The sequence below is a fragment of the Lithobates pipiens genome, unplaced genomic scaffold, assembly GCF_037356315.1.
Source record: "Lithobates pipiens isolate NorthernLeopardFrog02 unplaced genomic scaffold, aLitPip1_a1.2 Scaffold_8, whole genome shotgun sequence".
NCBI lineage: Eukaryota > Metazoa > Chordata > Amphibia > Anura > Ranidae > Lithobates > Lithobates pipiens.
Window position 1 is genome coordinate 565,497,920 of NW_027507903.1, and position 21,107 is coordinate 565,519,026.

Here is a 21,107-nt window from a genome sequence, read left to right on the forward strand (position 1 = left end):
ATCTATCCATTCATGCATGTGCTTCCATTGTGGAGACACTTCTAAACATAAATTCATTAGCGTTAGGACTGCAAGCATACACAGAGTGCCATGAAGAGGCCTTGCAGCTTATGCATGCGTTTGCAAATGTGTGCCAACTAAACCCCTGTTTTTAATGCAGACTGTTGGACAGGTTAATTTGGTCAGTTAGCAGACTGGTTGGAGAGTTGAGCTATGGTATGTCCTGTCTTTGTTTTTCAAGGGTCTCCAGGCTGACTAGAAAGTCTCTTCTGTGCTGCACAAGGTAGCTGTAAGGTCCTCCATGTCCCCAATTTAATTCCCCTTGGTGAACCAGAGCGACTTTGTTGACGGACACATTTCCTTCCACCGCAGCGGGATACATGGTCATGATGGACTTATATTTTTTGGTGTGTCTCTTCGACAAATGCAACAGGCATGCTCTGCTGGATTGTCATGTAAATCTATAGATGTGAGCTGTTTAATTATGCTTGTCACATTCTGCCAAAGGGGTTTAATGATTTTAAACATTGCCAGAATATATAGAACATTGTGCCCCGCTCCTCACCACATCACCAACGAGCACTTGGGGTTTGGCAAAAGGCTTGGTGGAGAGCGCTAGGGACCCTGTACCACCTTGTGATAATTTTGTAGCTCGTCTGCTGCACCCTGCTAGCAATAGAGGACTTTTAGGGCAAAGTGGAGGATCTTCTTTTGCAGGACTGGAAGTTGGGTACCAGGTCCAACACCCATATCAGCAGGAAAGATGGAGGTATAGTCAATTTTTTGCCAGACTAGAAAGGCATTAATGATGATGAAGAGACAGTGGCGGATCGGCTATCCCTTGTGGAATATTTTCCCAAGCTCTGTGAGAGGGCTTGTAATGCCCTTCTGCTTAGAAAGTGTGTGAAGTTGCAAAGCTAGAAGCTACTCCAGAAGTCCAAGGGGGGTTCCACTTATTGGGTTATGTCGTTTGAGACAAGGCAGCCATCTCAAGTCAGGAAATCCATCAGGTGGGAATACCCACAAGACCGGTGGTCTCCAAACTGCAGCCAAAGGGATGAATATGGCACTTATTGGGCTTTTGGGGCACTATTCCTTTCACTGACACCAATGATGGGGAACTATTCATCTCCTTGACATCAGTGATGGGGCACAATTCCTCCTATTGACATCAAAGATGGAACACTATTTCTCGCACGGATGCCAGGGCATTATCTAAACCCACTAGCCACAGTCTTGCCCTGCTAAAGTATAAAAAGGGCAGGAAACTTGTTTAGAAAGCCTGAAGACCGCTGCACTAGACAGAAGGCGTTGAAAAGGTTTATTATGTAGACCGAGGGGGGAACTCTGGGTTTCTGAGAATGGCCACAAAGGGCAATGGGAGGGGGTGAAACAGGTGCAGCGGAAAATTTCTCTGGAAATTGGGAAGGGGGAAAGTTAAATTTTTTTTTACTAAAGTCAACTTTTTACTTTTAATTAAAAACAAACATGTAATACTCACCTGCTCTGTGCAGTGGTATTGTACAGAACAGCCCTGATACTCCTCTTCTCAGGCCTCCTGGCGGTAATCCTGGCTCCTACTCTTCTTAGTGTGTCCCCATAGCAAGCTGTTTGCTATGGGGGCATACGGTGTTCCCTCTCTCCCAAGGTGTGTGTGACCATGCTCCATAGACACAACTTAACCCCCCCCCCCCCACTTCCTCCTCATTTCATTTGATTGACAGTGGCAGCTCCTGCTTCTGCGGGAGTCCTGTGTGAAGAGAAATAAAGGGGAGAAAAGATGCAGCCGTGCCCAGAACTGGACCTATTCTCCCCTCTCTTCCCCTTCACGCAGGGGAGGAGGAGGACAGCGGAATAAAAAACACGTTTAATCTTAATGCAAGGAATGCATTAAAGTAAAAAACATTTTTTAGCTTTAGCATCACTTTAACCACTTCCCGCCCAAACGGCGTCATACGACATCGTTGACCAAGTGGTAATATCTGAACAATGCCTGCAGCTATAGGCATCATTCAGATATCTTCTTTTAGTGCTGGCGATTCCCTGCACCACAAGAACAATCATAGTGGCTGTTCAGCTGCTTGATCATTCTTACAGGCAGCAGGAAGGGACGTCCGCCGCCACCCTCTGGTGCATCTTCCGGCTCGCCTGTATGATCGGCAAGAGGGAGAAGGAATCGGTCCCTGTCAGAAGTTTACCATAGAGAGTCCAGCGGGTCCCCGGGCATCTCTATGATCTTTCTGAGGCTGGCACGATGTTATAACGTTTGAAAAATTACTGCGCAAATACCGTGAAAGAGGAAAAGTTGCAACAACCACCATTTTATTCCCTATGGTCTGTGCTAAAAAAAAAACATACAAATGTTATGGGGTGGACCATACCTCGACTTGCAGACTCCCCCCTTGTCTCCAACGTGGCGACTTAATCCCTTTTGGTTTTCTGTCCTGACATAGAAACAATACAGGATAAACTGACCTTCTTTTTTTATGCCAATAGAGAATCGGCCCCTTGCGGAACGATATGGGAGTCCTTTAAACTGCATGTCAAGATGCTGCTATCGATTCGTATCTCCAGATACAAGTCGTCCTTTAAAACAGCCCTACGACAAGTCGAAGCCCACTTAGAATCACTAGAACAGGCATTCCAGTTAAAGAGGGATTCCACCAAAAAAAATATATTAAAAGCCAGCAGCTATAAATACTACAGCTGCTGACTTTTAATAAATGGACACTCACCTGTCCCGGGTTCCAGCGATGCCGGCAGCTGAGGCCGATCGATCGCTCGGCTCTCGGCTGCTGTCGCCACCATTCTAGGTGAGGGAATCAGGAAGTGAAGCGAATCGGCTTCACTTCCCGGTTCCCTACTGCGCATGCGCGAGCCGCGCCGCGCAATAGGAAATCTCCGCGCTGTCACTGGGACCCGTGTGTGTGTCCCAGCAGACAGCGCGGCAGGGCAGGAAATGGCGTAGACTCCCACGAGAGTCTATGCCCGGAAGTGGGTGAAAATACCTGTCTTTGACAGGTATCTCCACCCCCCCTCCCCCCTGAAAGGTGTCAATTGTGACACCGGAGGGAGGGATCCGATCAGCGGAGGTTCCACTTTAGGGTGGAATCCCGCTTTAAACCCTTCCTTGGACGCTGCCTTGTCTGAAGGTACAATCTCGCCTAGTCAGTACCCTGCACTTTGAGAGAGCCAAACAAAAAATCTTCTGCAAACAAAGGATTTTCGAACATGGAGAACGGGCAGGCAGGTTTCTAGCCTATCTCACGCACTTAGACCATAGGCCTTTCCTTCATTGTCCCATATTCAAGTTGCCCAGCTGGAAGCCCTTATCACTACTGAAGATATTGGTGAGGCCATCTCGTACTTGGCCATGGTTAAGGCCCCTGGTACAGATGGCCTCCCCACTAGAATTCTATTCCCGGTTTAGAGCGGTCTTGGCGCACAAACTTCAGGAGCTATTCCAACACATTTTTGATTCCTCCACCCTCCCACAATCAACCTGATTAAAATAAATAAAATAAATAAAATAAACCTGAAAAGGACCCCTCCCTCCCAGAATCCTATCGTCCCATCTCATTGCTCCAACTTGATATCAAAATCCTGGCTAAAATCCCTTTGCTTTGTTTAAACAAGGTTATCCTCAACTTATTACATTCTGATCAAATAGGCTTCATGCCCAACAAAGACATGGCTTTCAACTTAAGACGCACGTTTTTGAATCTACAGTCCACCCATGACTTGGTAAGCTCCCACGTGATTGTCAGTCTTGACGCCGCAAAGGCGTTTGATTCAGCTGAATGGGACTACCTATGGGAGTGCCTCAGCAGATATGGATTTGGCTTCAATTTCATCACATGGATCACACACACTTCCCTCTAGTATATGTCTACGCTTGCTGGTGACTGCCATACGCCTGACTTAGCCATAGCATAATGCCCTACGCACTCACTTGTGAACCACTGAGGTACGAGGTAATGTATACAACATGAGCGTTTATTTTCTCTGAACTCTGCTCTGCTCTATAAAACTTATGTTGTACTCCAAAATTATATGTACACATTGTGCTACTTCGGTTATCCTTGTTTACCAGAAATAAATGTATGTTGGATTATGGGGTTCTGAGTAATTTCTAAAAAAAAAAAAAATAATAATGATTTTTACATGTAGGAGTGACGTGTGAGAATTGGCCTGGGTAGCAAGTGGTTAAGGCTAGTTAGGTGTAAGCTAAAATTACACTTTAAGCAAGTGCCAAAACCTTGCCTCTCAGAACTGCCAAGATTTGGTCTTGGAAAAAATAAAAAGCTGCTTCAGATAAACCTCATGGTGCCTACACTTCATACCCACAGCAGGTCTTCTGCAACCGCTCCCCCCACACGCACATACTTCATCCCAGTGAGTCTCCTATCCGAAAACTGCACTAACTTCCCCGTGAACGTTACAGGAATATACATAGTCCATTTCACATGCCTCTTACAAAAACCAAGCTCCTAGTTCCTCTCCAGAGACCGGCACAAAGCCCAGGAAGACTACTCTTGTATGAGTGACTGTTACATACCATGATGTAGTCAGCCCACATTTCTCGCGCCGAGTTTAGAGCCGCCTGGCGAAGTTTCATGACATATTCATAGCGAGAGTGAGACCAGTGCTTGGGACCTTCCTCGTCCTGAAACCACCTGAGGAGACAAAACGATTGGTGGAAATGTCAGATCCATCACGGGAGATGCACTATGACCTATATGGAAGGGAAGCATAGCAGAGCAAGGGTTAATATTTAAGAAAATGCTGAACAAAAGACATTTCCTAAGACAATAGGATGTGTGTTGTGTCACACTGAATACATGCTGTGTGTGCATGGCAAAAGAGGAACAAAACTCAAGGGATTATATATAACTCGATGCTCCTTCGTACTTGGAGGGGATTTCTCACGAACAGCTGAATCCTGTGTTTGCTCAGGAGAGAGTTTGGCCAGGACAGCTGCATGGGGATTATCTGCATAACTTTGATGGAGAGACAAAAGAAAGACATCGCATTACTGTAATAGGCTGGAAAATTGCATGCACATACCATACAGGGTTAAAAAAAAAAAACCCACTCCCCTGGCTGTCTATAGCATCAATTTCGGACCAAGCACAAGGATGGAGAGCATAAATGCAGAAATAAAGCCGATCACCAGGAACAAAAACGTTATCTCAAAGAGCCAAAGCATTCAAATCCACTTTGTGTGCACCACGTGCCTTTGCACACCCAGATATTACCTTGTAAATGTAACAGTGACATCATCATTGTGCTTGTACATAGCCTAGCAAGCTTGGAAACTAGACCATGATGTGTCTGGAAATGGTTTCATACTTTGGTAAGTATAGCTTCAGATCAGAGGAAGAAGGAGTCCACCTAAAGCTTAGAAGCCCTTTCATGGTTTTATTTTTGCATTTCATTGCCGTTTGACTATTCTCACTAGGACTGAAAGTGAGGGAAAAATCTAAGATTTAAAATGGACACCAGAAGGGGGAACCGTCCAATGAGGACACACATTCTGGTTCCAACCCTCTTAAAGAGATTTCTCTCACTTTGGCCAGGGAATGGACAGCTCACTGCCACTAGAAAGCTATAATCTGCAGCCCAAAGCCATAGGACAGGGATAGGCAATTAGCGGACCTCCAGCTGTTGCAAAACTACAAGTCCCATCATGCCTCTGGGCGTCATGCTTGTGGCTGTCAGAGTCTTGCAATGCCTCATGGGACTTGTAGTTCTACAACAGCTAGAGGTCCGCTAATTGCATATCCCTGGCGTAGGAGGATATGGGCTGCAGATTATATTTCCAGGGTTGGAGGTGCGTATTAGGGACCGTGCCCCACTGCCCAGCTGGCGGGGGTCCCATGTCAGGACATGGGTTGTGTCCATGCTTGGGACATCCCTGCCCATTGGAGCCTGTCTCCATGACAGGTTCCTCCTTGCTTGCGCTTCATTGTGAGGCACAGAACGCAGGGTTACGGTGCGCGTCGGTGGTGTGATGCCACAGGAACGTGACCCCATGGGGCAGGCTTGCGCCATGTGTCATCGCACCAAGGGACTTTGTGATGAATCGAGGCTGCTTTTGGTTGGGAGCTTCGATCTGTCCACTGACCACCAGCTGATCTCGCTTGCACGAAGTGCAATTGATTAGCCCCACCAGGGGTATATTAACAAACACCCCAGACATCTATAGTGATGCTGTAGAGGTGATAGGATGACACATTGTATGGGATACAAGGCAGAGGTATATGAACAGCACAAAAGGTTTTCTATTGTTCAAACAAACATACTTCCTTACTACTCAACTGCTTCATTCGACTCTGCATATCTATGCTTAGGGCGAAGGTCCCACAACAATCATGTCTATGGCGTTCACATCCCTATCAACTTATATTTTATAAGTACCTTTTCTTCTTATTTTTAGTCTCTCTTTTATACATATACAGAGAACCATATACAGTAATTTCCTGCCGCACATATGGAGACTCCATCTGTTTTTGTTCAGGATCTTGGCAGGAGTTTTTTTTACTCCACACGCCTGAAGTCCTTGCAGTTTGGGACGGTTGCCACCTCTCTCGCCCTCCTGTGCATGCCCATCTCTTTCCATCCGGTATATACCTGAGGCCTTGGTTTTGCGTTCTCCCTGTGGGAATGTAGTCTTGGGCCACTGGTTGCTTTTATCAGCGATTTGTTCATCTTTGTAAATATAGTCTCTCTGGCTATATTGATATCAAATGAGATTGGAGGTGCATGTCTGTTTTGACTAAAAAGCACTCTTTTCTTGTACAATCATTATAGATAGAACTGTTACACCAACTTATCCTACCAATGCATTATATCTATATTCTAGAATACTCATGATTTTCTATATAAAAATGACATAAGCCTTCAAAGGACTACAAGGTCAGAAACATGTTATGCGTCATTTGCAGTATGTGCTCTCGCTAGCCTATTTGGATCTACAGGACAGCTGAGTTCCACACCAATGTTTATCTGAATAGATTTGTTGCATGCATTTTTTTATGCAACTGTATTTTTCTTGCTATTTGCAATTTTATTGTAGGTTTATAATAAAATACCCTTTTTACTACATTATTTGTATTATTATACAGGATTTATATAGCGCCAACAGTTTACGCATTACCTGGTTTGTCTATAAAATCCAGAGGGGCATTACTGTGCTGTTCAGCACTAGGTCTTCCTTTTTTTTTGTCCCCTGTAGAAGGTACACCGAGCTGCGCATGTACAGCTCAGTTTACATTCTGGCACACTGCCTGTGTGGCAGGATGGTTGCACTCCTGTGCAACAGTGACATGACCCCGATCTGGCCAATCAATATAGCTAAAGACTGGAACCAGCTGGGGAGAAGGTGCCTGCGTGGGCCAGGGACCTTGCGGGTGTCAGACCATTGGACTTAAAAGTCTTGGCTTTGGCTCAGCTTTATAAATTTGTATATACACATACAGCTCTTTGAAAAAGTATTCATACGCCTTGAAATTTTCCACATTTTGTCATGTTACAACCAAAAAAGTAAATGTATATTATTGGGATTTTATGTGATAGACCAACACAAAGTGGCACATAATTGTGAAGTGGAAGGAAAAATTATTTTAAATTTGTTTTACAAATAAATATCTGAAAAGTGTGGCGTACATTTGTATTCAGCCCCCTAACTAAAATCTAGTGTAATCAATTGCCTTCAGGAGTCACCCAATTAGTAGAGTCCACTAGTATGTAATTAAATCTCAGTATAAAGACAGCTGTTCTGTGAAGCCCTCAGGAGGTTTGTTAGAGAACCTTCCTGAACAAACAGCACCATGAAGGCCAAGGAACGCACTAGACAGGTCCGAAATAAAGTTGTGGAGAAGTTTAAAGCAGTTATGGAATAAAGAAAAAATACCCAAGCTTTGAACATCTCAAGGAGCACTGTTCTTTCCATTTTCAGATGATGGATTGAACATAGCACAATTGCAAACGTACCAAGACATGGTCGTCCACCTAAACTGACAGGCCGGGCAAGGAGAGTATTCATCAGAGGAGCTGCCAAGACGCCCATGGTAACTCTGGAGGAGCTGCAGAGATCCACAGCTTAGTTGGGAGAATCTGTCCACAAGACAACTATTAGTCGTGCGCTCCATAAATCTGCCCTTTATGGAAAAGTGACAAGAAGAAAGCCATTGTTGAAAGAAAGCCATAGGAAGTCCTGTTTGCAGTTTGTGAGAAGTCATGTGGGGGACACAGCAAACATGTGGAAGAAGGTGCTCTGGTCAGATGAGACCAAAATTGAACTTTTGGCCTAAAAGCAAAAGGCTATGTGTTGGGGAAAAATAACACTGCACATCACCCTGAACACACCAACTTTTTTTTCAGCAGGGACAGGGAAGCTGGTCAGAGTTAATGGGAAGATAGATGGAGCCAAATACAGGACAATCTTAGAAGAAAATCTGTTAAGCCCCATACACACCATCAGACTTTCTGTTGATTTTTTTCCTTCAGATTTAACAAAACCATATAATATGAGGTCAAAACTTGCACTACATGGTTTTGGTAAATCTGAAGACAAAATTCAGCAGAAAATCTCATAGTGTGTATGGGGCTTTAGACTGCAAAAGACTTGAGACTGGGACGGAGGTTCACCTTCCAGCAGGACAATGACCCTAAACATACAGCCAGAGCTACAATGGAATGGTTTAGATCAAAGCATATTAGAATGGCCCCGTCAAAGTCCAGACCTAAATCCAATTGAGAATCTGAGGCAAGACTTAAAAAAATGCTGTTCACAGATGTTCTCCATCCAATCTGTCAGAGCTTGAGCTATTTTGCAAATAAGAATGGGCAAAAATGTCACTCTCTAGATGTGCAAAGCTGGTAGAGACACCCCCAAAGAGACTTGCAGCAAAAAGTGGTTCTACAAAGTATTGACTCAGGGGGGCAGAATACAAATGCACGCCACACTTTTCAGATTTTTATTTGTAAAAAAATCTGGGAAACCATTTATCAGTTTCCTTCCACTTCACAATTATGTTCCACTTTGTGTTGGTCTATTACATAAAATCCCAATAAAATATATATACATTTTTGGTTGTAACATGACAAAATGTGGAAAATTTCAAGGGGTATGAACGCTTTTTCAAGGCACTGTATTAGGTAGGTGACATGCCATGTTAGTTCCAGGCCATGTGACTATGACATCAGCAAAGTCTGCAGACAATGTGAATGCTGATGTCCAAGATACCATCTTTCTGCAAGTCTCCATCATATGAACTGCAGTACTGTGGGACCACTGACAGGTAAGTCTGTCTCTGTAGGTGGACCTAAACTCAGAGTTAGAGCAAACTTCAAACAAAATTGATCCGCAGCCTATTGGGAAATTCCCTTCCATTCCTGTTAACAGGAAGTGATGGAAAATCCCACCAGTCTGCAACAACACACTTTTTGTTAACAAAAAGGGGAAAGGATTAGGATGTCTGTCATGCAGTTATTAGAAAGTGGCAAGTATTCCCCTGAATTCTTTTACTGGATTTAAGGTCAGAGGTAAAAAAAAAAAAAAAGAAAAAAAACTTTCCTAAAAAACAACCGTGCAAAGAGCATGGTAGAATGTGTAGCAACCCAATACAGTCCAAATTCTTATGGATAATGGCTGTACTGCCTCAATAGTTGAAGATATTGACTAGGAAATCATGGAATCTTCTCGGATTTGCATGACGGAGTCAGATAAGCAGTCTTTGCAAAAGCAGATGCAAAATGATCTACTGCGATAATAAAGGGGATAACTAGAGAAGTTTCTATTTATTTTTACTGCAATAGCATTATATAACTAAATAAGTTAGCAGGCCATAGTATTTTTCTTTGTATTAAAATAACTTGTCATTTAATAAAAAGTTTTTAATGACAAAACTACTCGCCCAACGTGGGGCTCGAACCCACGACCCTGAGATTAAGAGTCTCATGCTCTACCGACTGAGCTAGCCGGGCTGTTAGACCACCTGCATGTCTAAAAATGGAAGGTTCCTTCAGAGTGCATAGACCAGGTCTTCTTACATAAGTGGCTGTTGTGGTCTCCTGGGGTGTTCTTGAGGCGTCCCTTTTGAATTGAAATGGATTTCACAGCAGGATAGTGGAGCAGTCTTTGAACCGCACACAATACTAACGGTGTAAGTCCCAATATACACGGAACATATAGCACTCCTATTTAAATTTTTGTCAATTAACTATGGTATTTTCTTCTGTATACTTTGTAACAAGCAATCTTTAGACGCTTAAGTTCTACTCCCTATTTTTGATTATTTGTCGCAGCGTCAATTTTCTTTTCAATAAGGTGAGTTTTGGGGAGAGGACTGTTGAAGTCCTTTAGGGGTATTTAAAATTAAAAGTTATACAATATACCATTGAGTGCGGACCCATGTAGGAGTTGGGAGGCCCTGATTTTTTTTTTTCTCTTCTTTGATTAACTTTTCTTTTAATAACATGTTTTAAATGATAAATATAAATATTAAAAAATAAATAAAAATAAAAAACACACGCCCAACGTGGGGCTCGAACCCACGACCCTGAGATTAAGAGTCTCATGCTCTACCGACTGAGCTAGCCGGGCAGTTGTAGATGAGTAATGGTTTATTTTTGGTGTTGCTAAACTGGGTCTTCAGAAATATAAAAGACCATTACAGTACCTGGGGTGCTCCTGGGGCCTCCACTCCACGTGATGGTACTGGCTCTGGACATTGATGAGCCATTCTCGTAGTATGCTGCTTGTATTGTCCAAATTGTGATCTGTGGCCACCCTGCGGAAGAGCAAACAAATAGAAAAACAGACCCAATCAGATATTCTGGTATAATATAACAAAAAGGTATCCATCTGAAACAACTTTCAGAAAAAAAAAAAAAAAAAAAATATCTATCCAGCTCAACAGCATACGGTGAGAGGACCTCGGAACCATCTAGGTCAATAGTCTCCAAACTGTGGCCCTTTGCTTGCCTTTATCTGGCCCTCGGGACACTTTTCCTGCCACTGAATCAATATAAAAATTCCTACCACTGACACCAACAAAGGGGGCATAGTTCCTGTTACCAACAATAACGGGTCACTATTTCTCCCATTGACACCAATGATGAGCCACTACTCTTACCACTGACAATGGGGTACTATTCCTCCCCATAAATACCAAAGATGCATTGTTTACTCCCACTGATGCTAGTACAATTTCCACTCCCGATGTCCACAGTCTGGCCCTCCTAAAGAACGGTAAACTGGCCCTTTTCTTAGAAAGTTTGGAGACCACGGATCTAGGTCAACAAGTTTGGCTATGCCTTCAAATGCATCTGTAATTGTGTAAAACAAAAAGGAAAACCATGGGAATGTTGGCTCTAACTCGCCCCCCCCCCCCCCCCCCCCCCCCGAAACCAAGATTAAAAGATACCTTTAAAAAACAAACAAAACTGAATGAACTACCAGAGCCCTCAATAGCGCCATGGTAGTTCATTGAGAACTACAAGCCGACATCCGCAAAGGATGTCGATAAGTCTAGTTGACCGATTCACAGAACTCCGATTGAATCATGAGGCAGTGTGAGTGGTTGTGCATGGACACACTCTTTATAAAAGGGTCAGTTGGCATGGACAATAAGGTGAGTACATGGTTTGAAAACTGGCTACAAGGGAGAGTTCAGAGGGTGGTGATCAATGGGGAATACTCAGAGGTGGGAAGTGGGGTCCCCCAGGGTTCTGTGCTGAGACCAATCCGGTGTATTTTGTTCAAAAACAACCTGGAAGATGGGATAAACAGCTCAATCTCTGTATTTGCGGATGATACTAAGCCAAGCAGGGCAATAACTCAAGAAGATCTGAACAAATTAAAATGAGGTTTAATGTGGAAAAATGTAAAATAATGCATTTGTGTGGCAAAAATATGAATGCAATCTATACACTGGGGGAAGAGAACCACTGGGGGAATCTATGTAGGGATGGGCCGAACACTCCCCCGGTTCGGTTCGCACCAAAACATACCAGACAGACAAAAAAATTGGCAGAACACACCAACATGAATAATCAGAAGTACTAATTTTAATGGATTATATGAAAGTTATTGCCATAAAGAGTGTTTGGGGATCCGGGCCCTGCCCCAGGGGACTTGTATCAATGCATAAAAAAGTTTTTAAAAAACTGCAATTTTTTTTGGGAGCAGTGATTTTAATAATGCTTAAAGTGAAACAATAAAAAAAAAAAGTGTAATATTCCTTTAAATTTCGTACCTGGGGGGGGGTGTCTATATTATGCCTGTAAAGGGGCGCATGTTTCCTGTGTTTAGAACAGTCCCTGCACAAAATGACATTTCTAAAAAGGAAAAAAAGTCATTTAAAATTACTCGTGGCTATAATGAGTTGTTGGTCCTGGCAATACAGATAAAAGTCATTGAAAAAAAAAAATGACATGGGATCCCGCCAGTCCATTACCAGGCCCTGCGGGTCTGGTATGAATATTAAGGGGAATCCCGAACCAAAAAAAATAAATAAAAAAAAATTGCGTGATGCCCCCCAACCCCCCCCCCATACCAGGCCCTTCCGATCTGTCGGCAGAGCGAGAGAAGATGAATGGACTTCGTGGGACATTTTTACATTTTTATTTTTTAATAAAGGACTTTTCCCAAGCTGTGTCTTGTCTTTTGTACCATTTTGGCACTTATTTTTGTGAAATGATAGGGGTACATTTGTACCCAGTTACCATTTCACACGGGGGGGGGCAGGATCTGGGGGTCCTCTTGTTAAAGGGAGCTTCCAGATTCCGATAAGTCCCCTACCCGCAGACCCCCACAACCACCGGGCAAGGGTTGTGGGGATGAGGCCCTTGTCCCCATCAACATGGGGACAAGGTACTTTGGGGGGCTATCCAAAAGCACCCTGCCCATGTTGAGAGCATGTGGCCTGGTATTGTTAGGGGGGGCGCTCTCTCACAGCCCCCCCCTCTTTTCCTGCGGTCTGCCAGGTTGCGTACTCAGATAAGGATCGGTTATGGATTTTTTTTAAATTTGGTGCGGGGTTCCCCTTAAAATCCATATCAGACCTGAAGGGCCTGGTATGGAATCTGGGAGAACCCCCATGCAATTTTTTTTTTTTTTTCCAATTTTGGTTTTGGGGTTCTCCTTTTTTTTTCCCCTTTAGAAATGTCATTTTGTGCAGGGACTGGTCTAAACACAGGAAAAATGTGCCACTTTACAGGCATACTATAGACACCCCCAGGTACAAAATTTAAAGGAATATTTCACTTTTATTATTCAGCATTATTAAAATCACTGCTCCTGAAAAAAAAAAAAAAACAGACAGACGGACATTTAAAACTTTTTTTTGCATTGATACATGTCCCCTGGGGCAGGACCCGGTCCCCAAACACTCTTTGACAATAACTTGCATATAAGTCTTTAAAAATTAACACTTAATTTTTCATGTTAATGTCACATAGACTTTAATGGTGTTCTGGTGGCTTTCAAATTTGCCCCAAACACCACATATTGTTTGGTGTTCTGTAAAACACCCGAACAACCATAGTTTGGCCGAACCTATGCTTGGGCCGAACCGTTCACCCATCCCTTAATCTAGGATGGAAAAGGACCTGGGGGTCCTAGTAGATGATAGGCTCAGTAATGGCATGTACTGCCAAGCTGCTGTTAACAAAGCAAACAGAATATTGGCATGTATTAAAAAGGGGATTAACTCCAGAGATAAAACGATAATTCTCCCGCTCTACAAGACTCTGGTCCGGCTGTCCAGTTCTGGGCACCAGTCCTCAGGAAGGATGTAGTGGAAATGGAGCGAGTACAAAGAAGGGCAACAAAGCTAATAAAGGGTCTGGAGGATATTAGTTATGAAGAAAGGTTACGAGCACTGAACTTATTCTCTCTGGAGAAGAGACGCTCAAGAGGGGATATGATTTCAAAATTTACAAATACCATACTGGTGACCCCACAATAGAGATAAAACTTTTTGCGGAAGGGAGTTTAATAAGACATGTGGTCACTCATTAACACTAGTAGAAAAGAGGTTTAACCTTAAACATTGTCGAGAGTTCTTTACTGTAAGAGCGGCGAGGATGTGGTATTCCCTTTTACATGTGGTGGTTTCAGTGGGGAGCATCGTAATTTCAAGAAACTATTAGATAATCACCTTAACGACCACAACATACAGGGATATACAATGTATTACTGACAGAAATTCAAACACATGGGTTGGACTGGTCTTTTTTCAACCTCACCTACTATGTATGGGGAACATCCCCCCGTACTTCTGTCACAAAGAGGGAATATGTTATATGTTTCACCCTAAAAACAGGTGGAACATGTAACAAGTTCTAGAAGGTGAACTTGTCCTTTAAGTATAAAAAGATCTATTAAAGACATGCATTATCTCTACTCCGATAACATCGCAATCCTCTAATGAATGTACACTGATGCGGTTAGCACATCTCAGCGCAGTGTCTGTGTGCCAGGATGATTGACAAGCACCCGCAGAAGTCACATCATACCCACTGGCCAATCAAGACAACCAACGACCAGCGTCCAGAAGAATATGTAAATTTCTGGCGAGGGACCCAACAGTGGCATCACTAGAACTAGAACATCATAAGTGAGTATCCGCGGGCTTCAGTTCTGCTTTAGGTGGTACCATTAAAATTCCATCCCTTTGTATAAGATAGTTACATGAGAAGCTCTAGGAATGGAGAAGATAGATGTTGAATATGCAATGGCAGCCTCCATATTTCTCTCCTGACCGGTCTCTTCTGACATGAAACTACTATAAGAAAGGAATGAAAAAAGAATGGTGTCCTGGTGAGCAAAACATACAACCCTGCCTTACAGATTTGACAATTGTTCCACAAGTACAGATGTATTGTGTGTAACAGAATAACTGAGAAGGATCGCGTTTCCTTCAAATGACCACAAGAAAGCCGAACCTTTGGTTGAGATCATCAGAGACCAGTGAGGTCAGCCAAGGGTATGCCAACCTTTTGCTCTGCAGAACAAATCCTGAGAAGATGGAAAACAAAGAACTATAGAGTTCTGCTCTTCAGTTTCCAGATGTACATCTGCTGTGACCATTATGAGCGAGTGTCTTTCCTCTGATCCAATTTATCATTTCATTCACATTATGAGACAGTCTTCGCTTACATTGACATGGGCGTTTGTGTACGGATCGTTTGCTGTATTCAGAGGCATGCGTCATTTGAGGGGACGTTGGGTCATTGTCCTGGCATTTTTATACCATAGCAATGTATGGTATAATAAAAAAAAAAAAAAAAAAGAAAAAAAGTTTGGTCTTTTTTTTATTTATATAGTTAAAAACTCAATGGCTAGTATATACCACCAAATGTTCCACCAGCAAGTGCAAGTTTCCCTTAAGTGCCAAATATTCTCACCAAAACCGGCAGTCACATGATTTGCTGGGTGCAGAGTTTCTTCCTCGCTACACAGTGAGAGGGGCCATCAGGTGCCTACGTCACTGCCTGGTGACATGAATACCCCCTCATTGGCAGTCTATAAGTGGGGTCATCACTGTGTCTTGAAGACTCCAAACGGCAGTTTAATATCACGGCAAGGGGCAGCAACAGAACTGGTAAGCAGCAGATCCAGATTGGCATGTTGGATCATGTCTCTCAACAAGTGGAAGAGATGCAGAAGTGGGTCACATGGATCAGACAAGTTGAATATGGTTTAGGAGGGCTTTTTCCAAAATAAAAATAAAAGCCCGCCCCCCCCCCCCCCCCCCCCCCGAGATGCGCTTTAAGAGCAAACGTTCATAAAGTCTTGATAGCATATATAAACATAAAGCTGAACGGAGTTGTGTCCATTTTACACTATATTACACAGATCACACAAATCATTTGTCTACACTGTCTGATGTTCTGCAAATACTTTATTTGTGAAAATTTGTAGAGAAAAAAAAAAAGAAAAAGATATATATAAATGTAGCACAACCCTGTGTGGGACGAGGGGCCTCAGCAGGACGAGCCGTATATGGGAATAAACAATCCATCTCATAAAGTTGCAGAGGCACGTGCTACTTGCTCCATCCTACACACTGCCCTGATGATAAAACATTTACAATAATCAGAGTTTTGCTGTATTCTAACAGATTCTCTGGGGTCCCAACAAACCACAATTGTAAACTTGTGTGACCCAGTCAGACAGCTTCCTATTGGTTGATAGAAGACAGCTTTTTCTGCTAGCGTTAAAGCTTCTGCCTCACCCTAGCCAAAGATGTGTCCACACCAAACCACGAGCGAAGTTCTCATTGACATGGCACAGCTTTTTCCACTGGAGTGAAAATTCTTAATTTCACCGAAACAAAGGATGTGTCTACTCTCAACCATAAGTGACGTTCTGGATGATACAACACAGATTTCCCCAGTAGAGTGAAAGTTTCCACCTCATGTTAACCAAGAATACGTCCACATCCAACTATGACTGAAGTTATGGTTGATACACCTCGGCTTTCTCCAGTAGAGTGAAAGTTTCCACCTCCTGTTAACCAAGGATACGTCCACATCCAACTATGACTGAAGTTATGGTTGATACACCTCGGCTTTCTCCAGTAGAGTGAAAGTTTCCACCTCATGTTAACCAAGTATACGTCCACATCCAACTATGACTGAAGTTATGGTTGATACACCTCGGCTTTCTCCAGTAGAGTGAAAGTTTCCACCTCATGTTAACCAAGGATACGTCCACATCCAACTATGACTGAAGTTATGGTTGATACACCTCGGCTTTCTCCAGTAGAGTGAAAGTTTTCTTCTCACCTTAACCAAGGATACTCAAAAATGAAAGAAGCTCTGGTTGATACAGCACAGCTTTCTCGGGCAGAGTGAAAGTTTCCAGCTCACCTGAACCAAGGATGTGTCCACACCCAACCATGAGTGATGTTCTGGTTGATATAGCACAGCTTTCTCCACTAGAGTGAAAGGTTCCACCTCACTTTAACCAAGTATACGACCACAGCAAACGACAGAAGTTCTGGTGGATATAGCACAGCTTTCTCCAGTATAGTGAAAGTTTCCACCTCACCTCAACCAAAAATCTAACCATGAGAAGTCTCATTATTAAAGATGTGTGAAAAGATCTCATCAACCAGAATGATTTCTAAATGAGTAGACTGGGGGCAAAAAGAAAACATTTCTTCATCACTTCTATTCACAGAAGTATCCCTAGCCCACACACAAGCCTGGGTGGGAGTAAAGTCTAAGTTCACTTTTTCCAGGAAATAGCCTATGCAGTGAAGGGGCCCCAGTAGATATTAAACTGTGTAGTTTGTAAATCTTTTATTACATTTTATCGTCATGCCTGTAAGCCATTTGGGTCCACTTGGAAGCCTGGCTGAAAAAAAATAAAAAACCCCTTTTAGCAATGCCTTGGGGCTACAATGCGAAAATTGTTGGGTTTCACTCCAGTAATGCTGGACGAGACTGTCCAACGGTTTTGACATCCTAGCAACAAGGCAGGACATGGGGATTGCCCACTGGAAGGTAGTCTTCTAGAGGGGGTCAAAATGGGATATTGAATATTTTACAAAGCTGATCAGTTTTTAATATTTACTGAGGCCCCTTGACTACATAGGCTATTTTCTGCATTTTTTATGTGTTGATCCCAGAGTACTGTTCCTGCTGGTTCTCTCACCAAGCTCATTTTTCTATTCAAATTTCCCTGACCACATTCTTACTATGGCATCCCACACAGCCACCTTTGTAGCACTACTGTTGAAACTTACCAGCCCATCCCAAAGAACCATCCCGGGCTGACCTCTTTTCCAACCATGATTTGCAACTATAACTTTATTCCCTATATATTTGACAGCAGATTTCATCTATACAATCCCATTACCCGTCGCATCACAAAATGTGATGCCCTTTACCCCAATGATGCAACACCTATGATCCCAATCCGTACCTGACCACAGATGCAACACCTATGACCATGTTGGAGCAGCAATGCAAAAAGACATGACCCTAATCACTATCTGACCAGCCATGTGACACCTATGACCTTAACCCCTATTTGACCACTGGACCACAGATGCAACACCTATGCCCTAAGCTTCTTCCAGACCAAAAGAAGACACCTATGACCCTCACCCCTATCTGACCACAGTTGTGACACCTATGACCCCAACCAATATCTGGCCCCAGATGCAACATCTGTGATCCTCACTCCTATCTGACCACAGATTTGACACTTTTGAACCTTTCCCTCTGCCAGATCACAGAGGACACCCATGACCTCATCCCTTGTCAGACTACCAACAACACCTATGCCCCAATCCCCCACCAAAACACAAAGATCCCTATGCCCCCATCCTCTACTAGACGAAAGAGGACAATGATGACTCCATCCCCTGCCTGACCACAGATGACTCCTAAGACACGGTCTTCTGCCAGACCACACCTAGGAGCTTGCCTCCTGCAAACCACCAATGATCTATGGCCCCATTCCCTGCCAAACCACCGATGTCACCTATGCCCTCATGCCCTGCCAGAAAATAGAAGACTACTATGCCCCCAAATGCCACCTATGCCCCCACTTCATATCTGACTGCAGAGGACATCTCTGTCCCCATTCCCTTATGGGCCACAGAAGACATTTGACCCCCCCCCCCCCCAACACCTACTGGACCGCAAAGAACACATATGACCTCGCCCCTAACAAACCACCAATTAACCCTATGGCTCCATTCCCTACCAAACCACAAATGACCCTATGCCCCCATCCCATATCTGACTACAGATGTTCCCTATGCCCTCATTCTCTGATGGATCATGAATCTACCCTATGCACCCATTTCATATATGAACACAGATGTCCCCTATGCCCCCTGCCCATATATTATAGCAGATGTCCACATCCCATATGTGACCACAGATGCCTGCTATGCCACCATCTTTTGCTGGACCACAGATGCTCCCTATGTCACCACCTCATATCCACAGATATCCCCATTCCATATCTGACCATGGATGTCCCCCTTGCCCCATCTCATATATGACTACTGATGTCCCCTACTCATATATGATCATAAATGTGCCCATCCCATATCTGACCACAGATGTCTGCTATGCCTGTATCCTGTGCTGGACAACAGAGGTCCACAGCGCCACCAGCTCATACCTCACCACAGATGTCCTCATCCCCTGCTGTACGCCAGATGTCCCCATCTCATATATAGACACGGGTGTCCCCTATGTCCTCATACCATATTTGACTCCAGATGTCCCCTATGTCCCCATCTCCATTCTGGACCACAGATGTCCCCTATGCCCCTATCCCACACCTGACCACAAATATCTTCTATGCCCCCATCTTCCGCTGGATTACAGATGTTACCAGCTCATATTTGACCCCAGATATCAAACTATGCCGCCATCCTGGACCATAGATGTCCCCATCTCATATCAGATCACTGGTGTGCCGTATGTCCCCAACTAATATCTGACCACAGACGTCGGCTATACACCCATCATCTACTGGTCCACAGATGTCCGCAATACCACCAGCTCATATCTGACCACAGATGTCCTCATCCCCTGCTGGACCCTAGATGTCCCCATCACCATTTTGGACTAGAGGTCGACCGATATGGGTTTTTCTCTGGCCGATGCCGATATTAAGAAATCGCCACGGCCGATATATGATGCCGATTTTTTTGGGCCGATATGTTAGGCCGATTATTTTTTCCCCTTCATCTCATAAAATCTAAAAGACACCTTTCCCACTGGGGCGTTTTTCAGGCGCTTTAAAATAGCGCCTGTAGAGTGCCTGCAAAACGGCTCCCCTGCAGTCTGTGTCGAAGCCCCAAGTGCTTTCACACTGAGGAGATGCGCTGGCAGGACGTTAAAAAAAAAGTCCTGCAAGCAGCATCTTTCGAGTGGTGTATACCGCTCCTCCACCACTCCTGCCCATTGAAATGAATGGGCACTGCTGCCGAAGCACCTGCAATGCGATTTGGCAGCGGCGCTTCACGGGCACATTTAACCCCTTCCTGGGCTGCTAGCTGATTATAATTGCCCCGCTAAAATGACGGCAAAGCGCCGCTAAAACTGGCAGCGTTTTACCGTCAACGCCTGCCCGCTCCAGTGTGCAAGCAGTCTTAAGTGATACAGAAAATTTCTTACATTTATTAAACAAAACAAACATCCAAACAGTTCACTTGTATGTATAATTTAGAATTAAAATTTATATATATATATAATTTTTTTTTATATATTACACAAAAACAGGTAATCAAAACTTTTGGATGAAAAAGAATGGGCTAACTTTACTGTTTTTTTTTTTGTTTTTGTTTTTTAAATCTGTGTATTTTTTCCAAAAAAAATTTAGTTTAAAAGACCGCTGCGCAAATACCGTGTGACATAAAATATTGCAACAACCGCTATTTTATTCCCTAGGATCTCTGCTAAACAAATATATATATAAGTTTTGGGGGTTCCAAGTGAATTTCTAGCAGAAAATACAGGATTTTTATTTGTAAGCATCAAGTGTCAAAAAAGATTTAGTCTTTAAATGGTTAAACTGAGAACTCTACACACTGAGATGAGTTCATTCATTCAAGTGTAAACATTGTATCTTTTTGATCTTTTCTTGGCAGACTGCCCAGAGAGGAGACAAGTCCCTTCACTCAAGTCTTCAGGCAACTTACACTGACTTCTATTACTGAAGTTATTTGCAAGTCTCGCTGAATATATCATCGGCCTTTTTTAACAGCCGATGCCGATTAATTAAAAAACACCAAATATCGGCCGACCTCTATTTTGGACCCCAGATGTAACTAGCTCCATTCTGGACCCACAAAGTCCCCAACCCATTTCTGATCCCAGATGCCTTCAATACCCAAAACAATTTCTAAGCCCAGATGTCACCCATGTCCCTAGCCCATGCCTGACCACAAATGTGTGCCCCTCGCTGGACCCCAGATGTTCCAGGCTCATATTTGACACTCATATGTCCCTATGCCCTCATCCCCATCTCTTACCATGGAAGTCTCCTATGCTCCCATCCAATATCTGACCACAGGGGTCCCCTATGTCCCCATCCCATATCAGACCACAGGTGTCCCCTA

The 21,107-nt window shown here is 43.6% G+C and overlaps 1 protein-coding gene and 2 non-coding genes across 3 annotated transcripts in view; all 3 read right to left on the reverse strand.

Moving 5' to 3' along the window:
• COLGALT1 (collagen beta(1-O)galactosyltransferase 1) overlaps positions 1–21,107 on the reverse strand; it is an 86,432-nt gene that overhangs the window by 62,949 nt on the left and 2,376 nt on the right. The window contains exons 2-3 of the mRNA XM_077470110.1: positions 10,686–10,796; positions 4,559–4,676 (exon numbers count right to left, since the gene is read on the reverse strand). Of these exons, the coding sequence (XP_077326236.1) occupies positions 4,559–4,676; positions 10,686–10,796 (229 nt within the window). The remainder of the gene's footprint in view (positions 1–4,558; positions 4,677–10,685; positions 10,797–21,107) is intronic.
• Positions 9,918–9,990, reverse strand: TRNAK-CUU (transfer RNA lysine (anticodon CUU)). Its single transcript has one exon. It is a non-coding gene; the product is annotated as a tRNA-Lys (tRNA).
• TRNAK-CUU (transfer RNA lysine (anticodon CUU)) lies at positions 10,537–10,609 on the reverse strand. Its single transcript has one exon. It is a non-coding gene; the product is annotated as a tRNA-Lys (tRNA).